At 45.6% G+C, this 21,935-nt stretch overlaps 1 protein-coding gene across 1 annotated transcript in view; it reads right to left on the minus strand.

The window, feature by feature from the left end:
• The window catches only part of NF1 (neurofibromin 1), a 585,707-nt gene that overhangs the window by 23,595 nt on the left and 540,177 nt on the right, over positions 1–21,935 (minus strand). Inside the window, exon 56 of the mRNA XM_082247714.1 lies at positions 11,736–11,952. Within this exon, the coding sequence (XP_082103840.1) occupies positions 11,736–11,952 (217 nt within the window). The remainder of the gene's footprint in view (positions 1–11,735; positions 11,953–21,935) is intronic.

Genomic DNA, 21,935 nt, shown 5'->3' on the forward strand with positions numbered 1-21,935 from the left:
AACCAGAGGTCCCAGCAGGAAACTAGGTCCTTACTCCTGACACTAGGCAGAAATAACTGGATAGCATATAGCAGAGAGGGTTTTATACCAGCTAGGACTGCCCATAGGCGATACTGTGTTTCTTTTCTGCCTAGTGTCCTACTCCTGTAGGTGGTGATATAACCCTATGGTCAATGCTGTGTGTGTGTAAATGAACATAAGAGAAAAACCTTCAGCCCGCAGCTCCCCACTCAGCCACCCCCCCTATACACACCTGAGCCCGATCTCAATACAGCGAGGTGCAGGAGGAAAGAAGCTCTCCCGGGCTCTTTTCTTCTTCATTGGTTGAGACACAGCAGCGGGAGCCATTGTCTCCCACTGCTGTTAATCACAGTCAGAAAGAAGGGAGCAGCGGCTGAGCCGTGTGTCTCTGACAGACAGGCAGCTCAGGAGTGAGCACGCACGAATGCCCCTAGAGTAAGCAGCCTGCTATGGGGACACAGCAGGGGGGAGAGGCCAGGAGCGCCAACAGAACACCTGAGAAGAGGATCAGGGCTGCTCTGTGCTAAACTATTGCACAGAACAAGTATAGCATGATTGTTATTTTTTTAAAAAGTGAAACACTTTAAAGTGCTATTGACAGTGCTGCTGTCCAAAGGTGTCTATGTTGCTCCTTCAGTGGAATGTGTGATAAAGGCCAGATTATCCAGTGAAAAAGGAAAAAAAAAAAATCCTAAAAAAAGGAGATTAATGCAGCCACCACAATTAGGCTACGTTCACATCTAGGCGTTGCTATTTTATAGGCGTTTTCCAGGCGGTTTTTATTGGCGTTTTACAGGCGTTTTTTGCAGGTGTTTGGAGGAAGGCATTGACATCTAACAAAAACGCCTGTAATCTGCCCAACTGCCCAAAAAGAAGCTCATGTACTTTTTCGAGCGTCGGGCGTTTTGCTCAAGGCGTCTGAACACTCAGATGTGACACAGGGGCCATTGAAATGAATAGGATTTGCCTTGTTGGGCGTTTTTTGAGCTGATCCTTAGAGCTGAAAAATGCCCCAAAACGCCTACATGTGAACGTAGCCTTAAGGATTGGTAAGCTGCGGTATGTTACATTTTTGGTTTAACCCAAAAAAAAGAAACAAAAAATAAAAAAACATACATTTCCAACAATGTGATGTATGAATACCCACCATCTCTTCCTACATTCACATATAACCAAAGTATATTCCCCTTAAGGTACATTTTAAATACAAGCAAAGTTAAAGCAGGCATTACACAATGTCTGCACACATCCATTGCTGAAATAAATATGTTTTGTGACCAAGGCTCCCCTAAACATGCACACTGTCTACTTTGCTCAAAGTTTAAAGTTCTAGCACTACCTTGACCTCACACTATCCAATGGAGTAGCACAGCAAGTAACAGAAAGGTTCTCCTATTATAGTAATAGGAATGCCAGAGTTTTGAAGTTAGAGTGAATTTGAGTCCTGCTTCAAGCACATAACCGGGATAAGCAGAGCCACAGAGAGAACACATTTGCATGGGGTCAAAGATACATCCAAGTGTTCTGTGGTGCTTGCTCTTAGGCACTCTTAGTTACGATTAAATAGGTTTCTTTAAAAGGAAAATATATAGTGGTTTTGCACATTATATTCTCTCGTTATGGTTGGGACCCAACAACATTTTAGCACATTTCTGGTAAGGACTAGACAATTTAAGGGGTGCACCTAGTAGGTAATTGAGCTATGCTGATGTCTAAAGCACTCTATTTTGCTGGCAGATTTTCCATATTTTCTGAAAGACCTGTGCAATCTACCATTATTCATGTTTGGTTAAGTGTAGGATTATCAGCTGGGGGTCTTGGCATCATCTAGGATTGGCAGAGGTCTTCCCCCCCAATATTTTTTTATCCAGAAGAATAAACAGTAGCTTAATGTGTTCAGATGTAAAGGCATGATCGGGCAATCCTCTGGATTTTATGCTGGGCTACAATTCCCTAAACACGTTCACTGTATGCAAGAAGCTGATATGCTGAGAAACTAAATCTAATCATATATTTCAATTGTCAACAAGCCTAGCACACACCATTGAATATGTCAATATGTAAACTATTTTACCAGCTAAAATATTTGAAAAACATTTTAGTCAGTCTTGTGATTCACACACCACCTCCACATTGCATATCCGGGAGGCTGACAAAACTTTCTCTATTATAAAGTGTATATACACCCCAATGAATTTCTATTTTTTGCTCCCTTTTGGTCTATACATATATTGTAAGTAGCATTTTGTTAAACATGACTAAGTGCAAAAAAAAAAAAAAAAAAAAAAATTATGTATATATATATATATATATATTTATTTATAGAGAGAGAGAGAGAGAGAGCTCTCCTCAGTTGTCCTCTGCAGACTTCCTGTGTTATCCCAAAGAACCCTCTCAATTATTATTGACTGCAGATTCATTCATCTCTACAGTACACCCCTCACATTTTTGTAAATCTTTTCATGTGACAACATTGAAGAAAACTGGATTTTTGACTTACCATAAAATAAATTTTCCCTGAAGTTCATTGACAGACGCAATGCCATATCTTCTTGACTACTGGGTTATGCTGCCCCTATAGGAGTAGGACACTAGGCAGGAAAAAGCTTTACCACACCTATGGGGCAGTCCCTGCAGGCATACAACCACTCATCTGCTTTCGCCCTCAGTTTTGTTGCAAGCAGTGTTTAGAAGAAAAAAACCCCATCCTATTCAAAATTAGAGGGGTGGGTCCTGCATCTGTCAATGAACTTCAGAGAAAAGGATTTTACGGTAAGTCAAAAATCCAGTTTTCGCTATTGTTCATTGACAGACTCAGCTCCATATCTTCTTGACCATTGGGACGTCCCAAAGCAGTATTTGCATGAGGGGTGGGAAAAACGCAAAGAAAGAACGTAATTCCCCAAAGGTTAAAATTAGCCAACCAGGTATCATGGAGCTCAACTAAAACCAACATACACCCTCAAGAGAATAATTTCTCTTAAACAGCAGCCTGCAAAACCTTGCGGCCAAAAGAAGCATCAGAGGATGTCAACACCGACGACCAACTTGCCGCCTTGTAAACTTGCATCACTGACGCGATGGCGAAACACTCAAGAGGCACTCAGCGCCCTAGTAGAATGCGCCTTCACAGGGAAAGGAGGAACCTGACCCTTCAGTGAATAAGCCTGAACCATTTGTCTGCCTGATCCATCTGAATATGGTCGCAGCAGACGCAGCCAATCCTTTTTGAGGTCTTCGGAAAAGACAAAGAAACAGTCTGATTTCCTGAAAGATTCAGTAGCCGCCCGGTAAACTCTAATGGCCCGAACAACATCCAAAGAATGTAAAGCAATTTCCTTGGGATGCTTAGGCTTAGGACAGAGCGAAGGCAGCACAATGTCTTCATTCAGATGAAAATCAGAAACCACCTTAGGAAGGAACGACTGATTAGGTCGAAGTACCACTTTATCTCTGTGGACCACCAGATAAGGTGAACTACAGGATAACGCCGCAAATTCAGATACCCTGCGAGCAGAAGTAATAGCCACCAAAAAGGCAACCTTCTGTGACAGTGTAAGCAGAGAAATCTCCCTAATGTTCTGAAAAGGAGATTTTTGAAGAACAGATAACACCAGATTCAGATCCCACGGAGGTAGCAGGGAGCGACTCGGAGGAGCCATATGGTGGTCCCCTTGAATAAACGAGCGAATCAAAGCAGCCAAAGCCGACACTTGGCCTTTAATAGTGCCCAAAGCCAACCACTGTTCAACTCCTTTTTGAAGAAAGGTCAAAATCCTAGCCACCGAAAACAGGTGAGGATGCACCTTCAGCGATTCACACCATGAAATGTACGATTTCCACGTATGATGATAGATCTTCCTGAAAGTAGACTTCCTGGTTTTCAACAATTTGGGAAGTACAGAATCAGAAAGACCTCTATCCTTCAACACCTGGCTTTTAACAGCCACGCCGTTAAAGCCGGCGACTGTAAAGCAGAATGGAAGATCGGCCCTTGATGAAGCAGGAAGAGGAGAGGAAGGCGAGGCCAGTCTGGGGCCACCAGAATGACCGTAATCCCTTCCACCTCTAGTCTGTGCAGAAGCCTCAGCAGGAGTTTCAGCGGAGGGAAAGCATAGATCAGCCGATACTGACCCCAAGGAGCCACCAGTGCGTCTGTGGTGTCGGCCAGAGGATCCCTCGTCCTGGCTACAAACCTCTGAACCTTCTTGTTGAGTCGAGAAGCAAACAGGTCGACATCGGGTGTCCCCCACCGGACACACAGGAGGTGAATCACCTCTGGGTGCAGGGACCACTTCCCCTGATCCAACACCTGACGACTCAGGAAATCTGCCTGATAGTTTTCCACACCAGGGATGTGTACCACAGAAAGAGCTGCAACAAACTTTTCTGTCCATTCCAGGATCTCGGTCACCTACCAGGCCGCCAAGACACTCTTGGTGCCCCCTTGACGATTGATGTAAGCTACAGCCATGGCATTGTCAGATTGAATTCGGACTGGAAAACCCTGTAAACGAGTCATCCAGTGACTCAGGCAAAGCTTTATCGCGAATTTACCTGAGTTCCAGAAGATTGATCGTAAGTCTGTACTCTTCGACCGTCCAGGACCCCTGGACGCAGAGCTTCCCCAGCACTCCTCCCCAGCTGGACAGCCTGGCATTTGTGGTTACCACAGTCCAATACAGTGGAAGGAAAGACTTGCCCTGGCATAGAGCTAACGAGTGAATCCACCATAAGAGGGCAGTCCTTGTGTTGTGACTCAACCAAATCATAGCGTCCAAGGACTTTGGATCTTTGTTCTAGTTGACAAGAATCTCCCTTGGTAAGGGTCTCGTGTGGAACTGAGAAAACGGAACCGCCTCGAAGGTTGACACCATCAGACTAAGGCCCGGATGCAAGACCACAGAGAATACAGATTGGTGGATAACAGTAGACGAATCGCCCCCTGCAACTTTTGCAGTTTGTACGGGGGGAAGAAAAACCCTCGCTGAAGTGGAGTCCAGAGTCATGCCAAGCTAACCCAGTTTCAAGGATGGTACCAGTGCAGATTTTTTTTTAAATTGATGTTCTAACCGAACTCTTGCAGAGTCCAGGCAGTGATTGTTAAGTCGCCAAACAGGGCTGAATGTTAGTCTGCTCTTAAGAGGAGATCGTTCAGGTACCCCAGGACTGTAATCCCCCGTTGTAGCAGTAATGCCAACACCGGAGCCAACACTTTGGTGAAGACCCTGGGAGCGGAGGCAAGACCAAAGGGTAAAGCCACAAATTGATAATGCTCTTATCCTACAGTAAAGCGAAGAAAACACTGGTATCTAGCGTAAATAGGGATGTGTAGATATGGGTCCTTGATATCTATGGAGGCCAAAAAGTCTCCTTGGTGTAAAGACGCCACTACCGTGCGAATGAACTCCATTTGAAACTTCTGTACCCTCACAAAGCCGTTCAGAAGCTTGAGGCCCAGGATTGGATGTACTTTGCCTTCTTTCCTGGGCACAGTACACATGTTTGAATAGAACCCCTGAAAGCTTTCCTGAGAAGGAACTGGCAGAATCACCCCTTGCGACAGCTGATCTTGTACCTCCTCTCTTAGATCCCTTAACCGGTCTGGAGATAGGCGTAGATTGGATGGAAAGAACTTGTACGACATACAAGACCAAAATTCGATCTTGTAACCCACTCGGATCAGTTTGTGGACCCATTTGTCCTTAATCAAGGAAGTCCATGGTTCCGTAAAGAAGCAAAGACTTCCCCCCACCCCGGGTGAGGGCGTCCCTTCATGCAGACGAGGATTTGTCTGCAGATCTGGATTGGCCTGTTCTCGGCTTACCCGACCATGGCTTCTTGGAACCCCCAGAAGCCCTGAATGGCTTAGCTCCTTTCTCCTGCGACCCAGAGGTACGAAAGAGCCGCCTATGAGCATTAAATGAAGGCCCCCCGTCTATTACGCGGTGCCTTGCCTTTGGTGGAATGGGGTAGAAGAGTACTCTTCCCACCCGTAAGGTTTTTGTTTAACTCATCCAGGGAGGATCCAAACAACCTGTCCCCAGTAAAGGGAAGGTAAGAAAGAGCCTTTTTGGAAGCCTGGTCCACAGTCCAGCTTTTTAGCCACACAATGCGTCTAATTGCAATCCCCACCACAGACACTCTGGCTACCAGTGGGATTGCATCAAGAGACGCATCACATATATAGAGAAGGGCTTGAACCAATTAGTCCGTTAGCTCAATCAGGCCCTGTGAGAGCTGCTCCGTTTCCAAGTCACCGTTAAGCAACTTCACCCATTCTGTGATCGTCTTTGACACCAAAGTGATCACAAAGACCAGTTTTAATATGGAGCCTGCTAAACACATGCAAATGGTGGGACAGAGACTCAATCCATCTATCCACTGGGTCTCTAAATACTGGGGACTCTTCCCCCAGGGCCACAGTAGACTTGTTTAGTCTGGAAACCGGAGGATCCATCTTAGGTGGCACAGTCTACCTAGTGGAAACCTTATCCACAAAGGGGTAACGCCTTTTAAAGTGCTTAGGCACCACTAACATTTGTTTGATGCGCCCCCACTGTTCATTGACAATGTTGTCAAAAAGTTCTGGACAGGGAAACACCTTCCCCGACTTCTGGGATTTGCGGGTGCCAAAATTCACTTATGTCTCTGACGCTGTAGACTCATGCGCCATTTTTAAGGTTTCCCACACTGACACTATAAGTGCCTCCACCAGCGCACTTTCCCGCGCAGCAGCTGACGAGGAAATTTCCTCCTCACCGTCAGAATTCGAAGACACAAATCCACCAGGATGGTATGCGTCCGCGACGACCACATCTACCTCAGAATCTGAGGATACCACAGAGGGAGGTGAAGGCAAAGGGGCACTTTCGGATAGTGGCATTTTTTAACACTAAATCCAATTTGACACCAAGATTTCCAAAACTGCAGTAAAAGCAGAGAGGGGCTGCGACCCGGAGGGTCCCGCAACCGCACTGAGGGGGTCTTTAGGTGAGATTTGATCCTGGAACACCATTAGCACTGAGTAAAATAAAAGGTCAGTGTCACTTTAAGAAAAGTCGCAAGAAATGCGATCCGCGCCGCTGCACCAGCGGTACCACAAGTCCCAGCCCTAACACAGCCTGCAGCAGAGTGAGGAATACCTACAGTGACCCAAAAAACATACCACCAAACCGGTCTGGAGGCTTCAGGAACGTTCTGTGCAGAGATAGACACAATCTGACACAGAAAGTACAAAAGCACCTGGGTCTTGCCTACAGCCCCTAGCTTCTCCCTTGCTGTCCAATGATCGAGTACTTCAAGAAAATGGCTGCCCCATGCATTCCTATGGGGAGCTACCAAAACATGGCTGCCAATGCATTTCAATGGCAAAACGATTTACATTGATGCAGAGCAGAAAGCCTACAGAAAAATGGTGACCTCCACGGCACGCCATGCGGTCGGTCTCCAGGACCCCCAGGGGGGGGGTCATCAGACAGAAGGCATCAGGGGGTCGCCAGGAGGAGACCCCACCAGGACAGACTCCTGACCCCCCCCCCGCCGAACCGCCGCAATGCTTCCATCCCCCAGATGCAGGAACATGCTTGTGGGGGGAGGGGACGGCTGAGGGAGGCCTGGAATCACAGAGAGGTGAGGAGTTTCACTCACGGGCCTGCCCCTGTCCATCGGGGCTCTGTCGTGGTGAGGCCTAGTGCTGGACTATAACCTGCTCACGCTCGCTGGCCAGGCTGGGAGTCCTTAAGGATCTAGGATATCCAGTCCGAAACCCAGCCAGTTGTTGCTTGTAGTTCTCTCAGGAACTCTAACTATATAAAAATAAAGTCTTACAAAAAAAGATTCCAAAAAAACAGATAAGACTGAAGTCCCAGCAGGAAACTAGGTCCTACTCCTAAACTAGGCAGAAACAAACTGAGGGCAATAGCATAGTGTGTGGGTGTATGCCTGCAGGGACTGCCCCATAGGCATGGTAAAGCTTTTTCCTGCCTAGTGTCCTACTCCTGTAGGGGGCAGCATAACCCAATGGTCAAGAAGATATGGAGCTGCGTCTGTCAATGAACGATAGAGAAATTACACTTTGCTACAATGTAAAGTAGTAAGTGTACAGCTTGTATAACAGTGTAACTTTGCTTTCCCCTCAAAATAACTCAACACACAGCCATTAATGTCTAAACCACTGGCAACAAAAGTAAGTACACCCCTAAGTGAAAATGTCCAAATTGGGCCCAATTAGCTATTTTCCCTCCCCATTGCATGTGACTCATTAGCATTACAAGGTCTCAAGTGAACGGGGAGCAGGTGTGTTAAATTTGGTGTTATCGCTCTCACTCTGTCATACTGGTCACTGGAAGTTCAACATGGCACCTCATGGCAAAAAACTGAGGATCTGAAAAAAAAAAAAAATGTTGCTCTACATAAAGATGGTCTAGGCTATAAGAAGATTGCCAAGACCCTGAAACTGAGCTGCAGCACAGTGGCCAAGATCATACAGAGGTTTAAACAGAACAGGCCTCGCCATGGTCCACCAAAAAAGTTAAATGCACATGCTCAGCATCATATCCAGAGGTTGTCTTTGGGAAATAGACATACGAGTCTTGCCAGCATTGCTGCAGAGTTTGAAGGGGTGGGGGAGTAAGCCTATCAGTACTCAGACCATCTACCGCACACGGCATCAAATTGGTTTGCATGGCTGTCATCCCAGAAGGAACCCTCTTCTAAAGATAATGTGCAAGAAAGCCCGCAAACAGTTTGCTGAAGACAAGCAGACTAAGGACATGGATTACTGGAACCATGTCCTGTGGTCTGATGGGACCAAGATTATTTGAGTCAGATGGTGTCAAGCGTGTGTGGTGGCAACCAGGTGAGGAGTACAAAGACAAGTGTGTCCTGCCTACAGTCAAATATGGTGGTGAGAGTGTCATGGTCTGGGGCTGCCAGCCAAGCAGAGCTACAGTTCATTGAGGGAAACATGAATGCCAACATGTAGTGTGACATACTGAAGCAGACCACGATCCCCTCTCTTCGGAGACTGGGCCACAGGGCAGTATTCCAACATAACGACACCAAACACACCTCCAAGAACACCACTGCTTTGCTAAAGAAGCGGAGGGTAAAGGTGATGGACTGGCTAAGCAGGTCTTCACACCTAAAGCTCTGGTGAACTCCATGCTCAAGAGGGTTAAGCCAGTGCTGGAAAAAAACATGGTGGCCACACAAAAAATTGACACTTTGTGCCCAATTCAGACATTTTTACTTAGGCGTGTACTTAATTTTGTTGCCAGTGGTTTAGACTTTATTGGCTGTGGTGTGTGGAGTTATTTTGAGGTACACGATTATACAAGCTGTACACTCACTACTTTACATTGTAGCAAAGTGTCCTTTCTTCAGTGTTGTCACATGAAAAGATGTCATAAAATATTTACAAAAATGTGAGGGTGTACTCACTTTTGTGAGATACTTTCTGTTGTAGAGGTCTGAGACCTGAGTGCATTTCTAGCAGAACAGGAAATTTTCTGTACTTGCAAGGACTTTACAAGAAAATCTATAGCAGTTTTGTACATGTATATCTCCATTATTATGATCTGGACCAAATATGTTAGAACATTTCTATTCTCATTTAGGTAAATATGAAATATTGCAATGTGCCTGAATATTATGTACCAATATATCAAGTGAACAGATAGAGCTTTATACTCCTTTTTCTACTGCATCTTTACGGATTATGCAATAATATATCAAGCAAACAGATAGAGCTTTATACTCTTTTTGGTATCCTTACTAAATATTATGCAATAATATATCAAGCAAACAGATTTTTGTTATACTCCTTTTCTAACTATATTATTTTGGAGTATAATGCAATAACATCAAGAAAACAGATGGAGCTTGATACTCCTTTTTTCCACTGAATCATTATATCGTTTGTTGTAGAAAGCCTATTTACAGAGCTCAAAAACTCAAGCTGAGGTTAAAAAAAAAAAGTGAATGCGTTCGAGCAAAATTTCTAGGACACAGTGACAGTTAAAAGGAAACTATACTAATTTGCAAATCAGCTTTATCTAGATTTTTAAAGCCCAGCTCTGGCATGATTACCCTAACAGGTTCACAGCAGCAAACATTCCCCTGCCTATGAAGCAAATGGCCATCATACAGGTATACTTTTGGGTCCTGTTCCTTTTCTTCAGAAGCAAATTCATGTTATGCAGACAAACAGCTGTCTCCTGAAAACCATTAGGTTTAAATGCTGGATTTAGTACAGCTAACGCCAGTACTTTCTGGCTGCTCTGTGTGTAAGAGCAGCATGTCTCATAGACCCTAGCATTGCAGTTGTGTCTCTGCCTTCCTCTTCTGGCTATTCACAAAAGAAAGCCTGAAACCATATGTTTTGTGAATGGTTAGGAGAGGGGGGGAGATAACTGCATTGCAAGGTTTTGAGACTTGGGGCTCTTAGATCCAGAGCGGCCATGAATATCAGTAGATGTACAAATCCCAGCATGTAAATAAATTAATGCGTAGGACACAGAAATATGCCTGCATGGCATGGATGTGTTGCTTAGGAAAATGAAACATTTTGCTGCTGTGAAGAGGTTTTAGTAATCATGCTGGGATTGGTTTTTAAAAAATGAATGTAGAGTGTCTGCAGGAAGTATGTGAATCTAGATAGAGGAAAGATACAAAGATACCTCTAAGAGCCCCGCATCTGTCAAATTAGCAATTCATTATTGTGAAGTTCTGTCTCGTTTTGTTTAATGTGCATTATTTCCAAAATACAGCCAATGCGATTTTACAATTTAATTATAAACAAGACTATTGATATCCAAAAAGTTGTGTTGCCTGCACGCCTTTTGCAAAAGCCACTACTGTGCACTGCTCTCAGGTGGTATAAGGTTAGTACGTAAATGCTCATGCCAAGCGCTGAAAGCTATTGCACATGACACTGAACTCGTGCATAGAGGTTGAAAGGAAGTACCTTGATGAGGGAGCGGCTGCATGAAAACTGCAGATTTAGAGCAAGGCAGAGAAGCTTCACAGACACAGAATGAAAAGGGTGGGGGGGATACAAAAAAAAAAAAAAAACACACAAAAGAAAGAATATGAATAATGGCGGAAAATAAAACAACACATGGATGAGACAACATGTATGGCATTATGTATTTACCACTTTTGTGATGAGCTAAAGGTGTGTGAGAATCTGTTTTATCACTAAAGACAATAGGTAATTGATGAAGAACCCTCTCAGTCACCATTAAGACCAAAACAAGTAGAGGTTTGCATTACTTTACACTGATGATGTTTTTGCTCAAAATTTAAATATTAGGCAATTACCTAATTAAGAAGAGTAAATATTTACCTGAAAGAAAAAAAAAAAAAGGAAAAATAACCAGGGGGAGGGGGGGGGAGACAAAATGGGTTAAAAAGGTGTTGGGTATTTTATATTAAAATCAAGGTGCTACCTATAGCAAATCACTCATTTATCTACTTATTGTCTGAAAATTAATACAAAAATTAAATAGTCTGCCTGTTCTGGTCAAAAAGCTTGCACACGACAACAAATTTTTGGCACAGAAACTGGACTATTAAATGACAAAAAGACGCTCAGGCACTTATCTTCATTCAGCTATTAAATATTTTTACACATGATTTTTTTTTTTTCTATGTCATGTGGACATACAGCAAAATACATCTCAAGAACATGCTACATATTTGACACTCACCAGGGGAATGCTGGGAAGTGGCAAGGGAGGTCATGGAATTTGAAAGGTTAAGGTTTGCAGTAATACTCAGTTGGCTCTGCACAGCGGGAGGATAAGGAGATGTAGGTGTCAGCAAAGACTCCTCACTGGCTTCTTCATCAATTACAGGCAAGTATTTGTCAATCAAGGCTTCGAGAAATTTCACTATCAGCTCTGCGTAGTCTGGTATCTGCGTTTGCTGACAAAACAAGGGATTCAGATTAACATAACAAAATTACAGCTACCATCCAAATATAACAACTCCAGAACTGGAACATTTTTTTGTAAAGAACAATAAATGGAGTATGAACTGTCCATGCTTGCCATAGGCCCAAACATCACATCTGTGATGCATAAACATTAAGGATTCATGTCAATCAGAGTTCTAGTCAAATGCTAGGTTTCAAATTCAAATGTATGCAGCTGTGCACATATTTGAAATGCAGCTTTTGACAAGAAAAACTATTTGACTTGCTTTCTCTGCTGTTTTAGAAGCACTTTAAAGAGGATTTGTGGTGTCCAAAGACACGCTGCAATGCAAAGAAGTTCAAACAGTCTCTGAGCTGCCATATGTACGGCTCAATTAAAGTCTATGATATTTCGCTGACCTGTGTAAGCAACATGGCTCCTGTCAACATTACCCCTAAAATAGGATTTTTGACTTACAAGCAAAATCAGTTTCTTTGGGTACAACATGAGGCACAGGAACTGTAGCCATTACCATTGTGTTAAATATACAACTGCCTTCAGGTGACTGCACAAAGGTAAGGGGAAAAATGGATTTTTGTAAAATCTTACCGTAAAATCCTTTTCTCTTAGCTCATTGACAGACGTAGTCCTCGGTGATTCAACACCCTCGGGTTATGCTGCCCTCCACAGGAGTAGGACTAGACAGGAAAGAAAATGCTCTGGCCACACCCTAGGGGCAGTCCCCGAGGGTATATTCTCTCTCTCTCTGCTACAGCAAATCAGTTATGTCACAAAGCAGTGTGTAGAGAATTTAACCCAACCCAACTCCAAAACAGAGGGGCGGGTACTACGTCTGTCAATGAGCTAAGAGAAAAGGATTTTACGGTAAGATTTTACAAAAATCCATTTTTCTCTATCGCTCATTGACAGACGTAGTCCTCGGTGATTCAACACCCTCGGGACGTCCCAAAGCAGTACCACAAATGAGGGGTGGGAAAAAGGAAATCAAATCCAATCTAGAAGGCCCAACCGGTGCCAACTAGAAGTTTACAATGCTCATCCTTAGTGATGAGACTCAACAGAAATTTTTCAACAGAAAAAAACCCTCGAGGTAGACCACCGGTCTCCTCAAATTGCGGCCTGCAAAACCTTGCGGCCAAATGAGGCATCCGCCGATGCCATCACATCAATCTTATAAAATTTTGTAAAGGTATGTACCGACGACCAGGTGGCAACCTTACATACCTGGACCACTGACGCCTGATGGCGGAAGGCCCAGGAAGTACTGAGCGCTCGAGTGGAGTGCGCCCTAACAGGGAATGGAGGATTCCGACCCTTAATAGAATAAGCCCGTACCACCGTCTGTCTGATCCATTTGAAGATAGTCGCGGCAGATGCAGGCAAACCCTTTCTGGGGCCATCCGTGATCACAAAAAGTGAATCCGTCTTACGGAATGATTCCGTAGCTTTCAGGTATACTCTGATTGCCCGAACCACATCCAAGGAATGCAACGCATGTTCCCGATGATGATTGGGCTGAGGACACAAGGAAGGTAGTACAATATCTTCATTCAGATGAAAATCTGAAACCACCTTTGGAAGAAAGAAGTTGGCTTAGGATGAAGCACTACCTTATCCCTATGAATCACTAAGTATGGGGACTGGCATGATAATGCAGCCAGTTCTGACACCCTGCGTGCAGACGTGATCGCCACCAAGAAGGCTACCTTCTGGGATAAAGTAAGCAAGGGAATCTCCCTGATGTTTTCAAAGGGAGGTTTCTGTAGAACCGACAAAACCAAATTAAGATCCCAGGGCGGTAAGGGCGCGCAGACTGGTGGAGCCAGGTGCCGCACCCCCTGGATGAAATTCCGCACCAAGGACTTGGTAGCTAAAGGTTTCTGAAAGAAGATAGCTAATGCTGAAACTTGACCTTTGATGGTGCTCAAGGCTAGTTTCTGCTCAACCCCTTTTTGCAGAAAGGCCGATATTCGAGTCACCGAATAGGTACGTGGAGGAATCCCTAAAGATTCGCACCACGCGATATAAGTTTTCCATGTGCGATAATAGACCTTGCTGGAAGTCGCTTTCCTTGCTTTAATAAGGGTAGGAATAACTGAAGCTGACAACCCTCTGTCCTTCAGTACCTGGGTCTCAATGGCCAGGCCATTAAAACCAGCGACTGTAAAGCACGATGGAAGATTGGTCCTAGAGACCGCAGACACTCCCTGAGACGAAGTTCCCAAGGAACGTCCGCGACTAGCATGTCCATGTCGGCCAGACCGGCTTGACGAGGCCAGCCTAGAATTTCTAGGACCACTGGCGCTGACTGGATCTGAACCAGGCGGCACTAGAGCTATCTGGCCCCGACCATCCGACAAAGTCTGCTCGTTCTCTGTTGCCACACATTTATCAGACACCTGATTCCTGTCAGGAACGGTGATCTCTCCTGGTTGAACCTCAGGGACCGAAGTCACCTGGCTAGAGGCTTCTTGGTCTGTCTGTTCAACCGGATCCGATTCTTGTGGGGAACTGAGACTAATCTTTGGAAAAGGTAAAGAAAAAGATCTGTTCAGGGAACGATAACTGCCGCTCCCTGTAGTACTTAAATGTTGGAAGGGAAGAATCGCACCGGTAGCAGTGATCGATGCTCGATCTAATGCCCTGAATACCGGTGAAGACGTCCCCCCACCCTCAAACCGGGTGGGGGCGCACCTTCAGGCTGTGTAATCCTTTGCTTCAGGTTTGGCTGAGTCGGTCTTTTGTTTGTCCGACCAGCCCTTCTTGAACCCTCCTGGAGGAGCCTTGCCTTTCCCGCTTGTTCCAGCCGGGCGTACGAACCCTTTATGGGCGGTAAAGAAAGGTCCTCGCTTGTTACGAGGTCCCTTAGCTTTAGCAGCCTGTGGCAAGAAAGTGCTCTTGCCCCCAGTGGCATCCTTAATGATCTCATCTAGGGTGGCCCCAAATAGGCGATTCCCCTGAAAGGAGATTCGTCAAGGTCTTTTTGGAACCTAGGTCCGCTGACCAGCATTTTAACCACAGCACACGTCTGAGGATAACCGCTGACATAGATGCATGCCCTAATAGGGGGGTAGCATCCAAGGCTGCGCCACAGACAAACTGTAGCCCTTGTATAATCTATTCCATCAATTCAGATGTTCCCTGGGGGATATCTTTCCCCCTCAGGTCCTGGCGTACCAATCTAGCCCATTCTGTAAGTGTCTGGGAAACCAGACCAATGACAATTACTGGTCTAAATGCTGACCCTATCAGGGAAAAGATAGTGCGGGACTCCGCTTCCACCTTCCGATCCACCGGATCCTTAAAGGACGAAGTGTCCTCTACTGGAATAACCGTGGCTTTATTCAGTCTGGAAATAGGTGGGTCTACCACTGGTGGTACCGTCCATTTCTTAATGAGGGATTCCTCAAACGGATAGCGTCTAGCAATACGTTTGGAAATAGTAAAGGTACGCTTAGAATGCTCCCATTCTTCTGTAATTTTATTACCAAAACACTTGGGTACAGGAAAAACCTTCACCGTTTTGGTGGGTTTGTTAGTACCAAAGGGAATCTCTGTTTCAGTTGCCTCTGCCGGTGAAACCTCAAGTCTTAAGGTTTCCCGAACCGCCACAACTAGTGCGTCCACCAATGCTTCTTCCCGAATTATGGCGGAAGTATGAACGTCCTCCTCACTGTCTGAAGGAACTTTACCTGAGACAACAGCCCTTGCAGAGGGACCTGCAGCTGCAATGACCATCTCAGACTCTGAGTCTGAAGTGTCAGATGATATAGGGGTAGGCGGAGGTCGCTTTCTTGACCCCCGTTCCTGACAGGCCGCCTCCACCCGAGCCACCATAGACTCCAAAACTGCTGTAAATGCATCCATACCCTGTGCACCGGCGGGTCCCGTGGCCCCCTCGAGGGAAACAGGTGGGGGTACTTGTGTAGCAGGGTCCATGATAATTCCAGTTACTACCCGGAAAATTCAATCCAAAATAAATTTTTTTTTTTTTTTTCAGACCCCCAGCGCCACAAAGCCCCTCAGTGTTACCTGCTAGGGATCCCTATCGAGCGAGAGAGAGAGATAGACCCCCCAGGCTCACCACTTGATGCTCAGAGTTCACTGCAACTAGTCTCAGCACTGTCTTGAACAGACAGGAAGTCTCTTGGCTGGCTGCCCGGGAAGAAAGGAGGCGGCTCCGCCCCTCTGTACGCCTTGCGGCGCCTCCCCTAGCTCCACGAGGTGTTTGGGTCACCTCAAACATGGCCGCCCCCATGCTGAAGACACGAGGCTACACCAAAATGGCAGCCTCGTGCGATCTACGGCGGTCTGTTACAGAATAGCGGCGTGACTGCAGAGTATCTCGGCATCACAAAACCTTTCTCTTCATGGAGATCAACTTGGCCGGCGGTACCGGACCCTGGCGGACCGCGTGGCCGTCGGGAGGCATGCTTTAGCTGGAGGAATGACCTGGAAAGCCGCATACATGTCCTGTGGCTTCTGACAGGTAGGCTACTTTCTCTTATCACAGTAAGATTCCAGTACTGCCACTGATTACAATCATTTAAACATACTTGCAATTAGATGGTCAGCTCCCAAACCAAGCCTCCTGGCTTTTTGTATACAAAAATCACACTCAAAATAGGGGGATCTGTGCCATGTTATAGGATAGAGGGGAACCCATCCTTACCATACAGAGAGGGGCCCGCGTTCACCACAGGACCCGTCAGGGGAAATGGGGGAACATACTACTCACCGTACCGGAACCAGGCGGGCGCCAACTCCTGACAGTACCCCTCTCCACCGAAGTTGGAGGGCTGTCGACCAATACGGGCGCCGTGACTCATGGTCTTCTTTGGCGTTTCAGCGAGACGTTTAACTCGCAGGGTCAGTCCCTGTCCAATGGGACTATGTCGCGGCCGACCCAGCGCGGAGCTATGGCCTGCACGCGCTCGTAGGCTGAACTGGGGTGACCACTGGACCTCAGCATCCCGCCCGTCGCCCAGTTCAGCTTTCTTGCTTGAAGATCTCACAGGAACACTGGAGAAAAAAAGCTGTCTAAAAATCTTTTTAAGAAAAAAAAAAAAATCCTGCCAGGACCGAAGATCCCAGCAAGGTATCTAGGTCCTTACTCCTGACTAGACAGAAAAAAACTGATTTGCTGTAGCAGAGAGAGAGAGGATATACCCTCGGGGACTGCCCCTAGGGTGTGGCCAGAGCATTTTCTTTCCTGTCTAGTCCTACTCCTGTGGAGGGCAGCATAACCCGAGGGTGTTGAATCACCGAGGACTACGTCTGTCAATGAGCGATAGAGAAAAGGCTGCAGAGACATTCCAATATATAACCCATCTCACTCCCAGCCAGACTCAGTTTCAAAGCAAGCAATAGGGAGATCATAAGAACAGAGAGCAGGGACCTGGGTCTCGTACTTTACGTCAAGAAAACAGACACAATCTGTAGTCATTACCATTGGGAAGTCTAAAGGCAGTCCAAATAAAGGGTGGGCAATACCGCAACACGTGCCAGTAGGTCAGGAAGACTCGCCAGATTCAGAGCATCTTCAGCCCGAAACTGGCTTCCCTGAACAACCACCTGATAGAATGTGACAAATGTGTGAACAGAGGCCCAGGTGGCAGACTTGCAAATCTGAGAAACAAATGCCTGAAGCTGAGAAGCCCATGAGGTATAAAAAGATCTGGATTAAAAGATCTGGTAGTGTGTGCCTTAACAGGACAGGGAGCAACCCTATCTATCGAACCTTAAGCTTGAATGAAAATTAGTTTGATCCACCTAGCAATGGTGGAGTGAGAAGAAGGGAGACCCCCAGGGAACCCTCAGAAAGTACAAGGAGGGAATTTGATTGCCCAAAAGAGGCAATAGCTAGGAGATAAATGGCACATACCATGTCTAGATAGTGCAGAGAAAATTCTGTTGAATGTTTCCGAACATGACATAAGGAAGTAGGGTCAATATCCTGGTTGAGTTGGAAATAATAGATCACCTTCAGGAGAAAAAAGGCTTTAGGTTTCAAGACAACCATTTTCTTGAGCAACTGTAAGAAGGGGTCCTTACAGGATAAGGCCCCTAACTCAGAGACCCTCCATGCAGAGGTGATAGTAACAAGAAAGGCCACATTGAGAGCAAGGTCAGACAAATGAATATCCTTAATTGGTTAAAAAATCTGCTTTTGAAAAGCTGTGAGATTGAGACACGTGTGTACAGGGGGATATGTGTGCACCGCACCCTAAGCAAAGACCTTAAGAGTGAGAGACCAAGAGCCTCAAACAGAATGATCAAATTTTGTCCTTTGATGGTACTCAATGCCAGATGCTGATCCACACCAGTTTGGAGGAAGGGAGCATGTTCCATGGAGTATTTTGCAGGACAAAAGTTCCTTGACTCACACCAAACAAATTAGGCATTTCAGGTAGGATTGTAGACTTTGAGAGAAGTCAATTTCTTGGCCTTCAAGAGCACAGGATGATGGAGTTAGATAGGCCTCTCACAACAGCCATGCAGTTAAAACCAGTGACAAAGAAAGGGGAATGGACTACTGGCCCTTGGGACAGAGGATCCAGATAATCCGGAAGGCCCCATGCAGGAGTCTGAGTATGTGCATATAAGTCCTCCTGGGCCAAATTGGTATGATGAGAATCATCAGAATGCTCTCCATTTCAATCCTGTGAAGAAGATGGGGGGTGGAAAAGGCAAAGATCAGGTTAATCGCACATACTGTGAATGCCCGAGGGTTTCTGAATTTGGAGACAAACCTGTACAGTGTGTGTTGCTGGCATCCTGTTACCTGTGGCAAAGGGCTTGCAACACCTCCAGATGGACAGCATGTTTCCCTGAATCCAGACCCTTACTGAGAAAGTCTGATTGCCAATTTTCCATGCCTTGAATATGGAAGGTTAACAGGACCAGAATGTGAAGTTCTGCCCAAAAGAGCATCCTTATTTTTGAGCGGTGTGCCTACTGGTGCCTCCTTGATGGCAGATGTAGGCCATGGATGTAGCATAACCCAACTGTACTTTCACTGTGTGTCCTTGCAATGGAAGAGTCCCACATTGAAGGGACATGCAAATTGCTCTTAGCCCCAGGGAGAGTCTGCCCTGTCTGCTGGATGTTAGCTAACAAGGACAGTAAAGACTCGTCATTTTTCAGGAGATTTTCCAGGTACTCCCCAACATGAATCCCCCATCATGGATAAGAGCCAAGACCTGGGAAAGGACCTTAAAACATGAAAACATCCAAAGGGGAGGGCAATAAACTTCTTTTTTTTTTTTGATCATACAATGCAAAATTTAGATGGGAATGTGCAAGTAACCATCCCAGATGTAAACTGAAGGAAAAAAATCCCCCGGAAGGAAGGAGGTAAAAATCAACCAGACAGTTTCTATGCAGCTTTCTTTTGCACCCATAGGAACAATTTGAGACTCCTCAGATCCAGAATAGAGCAGGCTCCTCCATTTGGTGTGGGAAACATCAAAATGGTTCAAGCAGAAACCTTGAAAGTGTGCTGTTGGTAAAAGAAAAATTATTTCTTGAGAAAAGAGCTGCTAGAAAACAGCAGCAGATCAACAGGGAGAGGGGCAAGTTTGAAAGCATAAAGAAGGGAGGAGGCAGAGTACAAAACATTAGTCTGTAGGATATGACACCCTGTGCCTGGGTGCCTGAGATTTTCTGGGGCTAGAATGCCGACAGACGCAGTCCCCCTCCCCTACTTTAAGAAGGTGGGGCACCCTACCACTGGGAGAAAACCATGGGACAAGTAGGTTTATGCCTTAGATTTGAAAGTAGAAGACAAAGGAATGAAAGAAACCATTCCTAACCTTAGGAATAGAAACCCTACCAGTAGAGGCATGAGTCCCTTTGGGGGAGAAAAGTATTCTTACCCCCCTTGTAATCTTTTTAAAGTACTTATCCATAGGGATACCAAACAGGGTAGAGAAAGACCCATCCTGCAGATCTGGTGAAGCATGTCTGTCAAGCCATTCATGCTGTAGCATAACACTGTAGGGAAAAAGTCTAACTGGGATTTTGGGCCATGTGTTAGGACACATTGTCTGGCAGTCTGCCTTAGTAGAAACCTTAGGTTGCACAACATGGTCCTCCAATTAAAGAAAGCTGTATATAGGGTCTCTAACATCTTGTTTACCTGGTCTTTAAAAATGGAATTATCCTCCACAGGGACCATGAGGGTCTTGTGATATTAAAGTCTTGTTTTTTTTTTTTTTAATTAAAAATAACAAACGTCATACTTACCTGCTCTATGCTGTGGTTTTGCACAGAGCAGCCCGATCCTCCTGTCCCCACAGCAAGCAGCTTGCTCACTGTTTAAACATCCCAGCCTGGCTTTGCCCTCCACGATAGGTTCATCCCTCCCCAGAGATCATCAAGGTCAGGTCTCTGCTGCTGTCAGACCACTGCCTTGGATCTGCAAAGCATCCTGTGGCTAATGCGATACATTGCACTATAAGTCAAGTGGAGCGCCTACAACAAGATCCAGTGCATGTCAACAGAATTACAGGCTGGCCCAGCTTCTTCAATCCGGCAGGGTCTGGGTAAAGTACCCAGGGCTCTGAAAAGGAGTTAACAGATCTAAAGCTGCAGTAGGAGCCATAATGGCTATGGTGCAGCAGAAGGAAGAATCATCACCAGAGTGAAAAATATCCTTAAAGGAGTTGTAAAGTCAGAAGGATTTTTATCCTTATGCATTAAAATGAAAAACCTTCTGGGTGTAGCAGCCTCCCCCCATATTTATCTGAGCCCCATATCTGTCCAGCGATGTCCACGAGTACCTTGGCTGTCCGGGATTACCCCTCCTGATTGGCTGAGACACAGCTGCGGTGTCATTGGCTCCCATGACTGTCAAAGTCAGTTAGCCAATCAGGAGAGAGAAGGTCGGGGCTGAATGGCAGCTCCGTATCTGAATAGACACACGAGGCTGCAGCTTGGCTCGGGTGCCCCCATAGCAAGCTGCTTGCTGTGGGGCACTCGACCAGAGGGAGGTACTAGGAGCACCAACGAGGGACCCGAGAAGAGGAGGATCCAGAGTGCTCTGTGCAAAACAAACTGCACAGAGGAGGTAAGAAGAACGTGTGTTATTTAAAAAAAAAAAAAAAAGAGACTTTACAACCACTTTAAGAAGGTGGTAAGTTTCATTCAATGAGAGGTACATCACCTAAGGACACTAGCAAAATAAACTAAAGCTAGCTTAAGTGGAAAGGGTTACATAGGCGGATTCCCTTGCAGCCTTCTTTTTTCAGGTGTCCACTTGGCAGTAGCTGCATATAATGGTAACCACTACAGATCTTGTGTTCTGTATTTTTTGACTAAGGAAAAGGTCTTTTTATATTCATCATAAAATAGAAGATTCTGATTTGGCCATAGAAAATGTCCATCTTACTGGCAGCAAGCACTTGCTTTTTATTACAGGTACTTCTTTAGCGCTGTCAATTTATGCAGCACTTCACATATACACTATATTACCAAAACTATTGTGACGCCTGCCTTTACATGCACCTGAACTTTAATGGCATCTTAGTGTTAGTCTGTAGGGTTCAATATTACGGTGCCCCCCCCCCCCCCCCTTTTCAGCTATAACATCTACAACTCTTCTGGTAAGTCTGTCCACAAGCTTTAGGAGTGTGTATGGGAATGTTTGACCATTCTTCCAAAAGCGCATTTGTGAGGTCAAGCACTAATGTGGACAAGAAGGCCTAGGCTCGCAGTCTTCACTCAAATTCATCCCAAAGGTGTTCTATCGGGCTGAGGTCAGGACTTTGTGCAGGCCAGTCAAGTTCCTTTGTGCACTGGTCCAAATCATTTAAGGGAAGGGGGGGATTATGGTGTGAGGTTGTTTTTCAGGGCTTGGCCCCTTAGTTCCAGTGAAGGGAACTCTTAAGGCATTAACATACCAAGACATTTTGGACAACTTCATGCTCCCAACTTTGTGGGAACAGTTTGGGGATGGCCACTTCCTTTTCC

Source organism: Pelophylax lessonae (genome assembly GCF_965119305.1).
Source record: "Pelophylax lessonae genome assembly, chromosome: 2".
Taxonomy (NCBI): domain Eukaryota; kingdom Metazoa; phylum Chordata; class Amphibia; order Anura; family Ranidae; genus Pelophylax; species Pelophylax lessonae.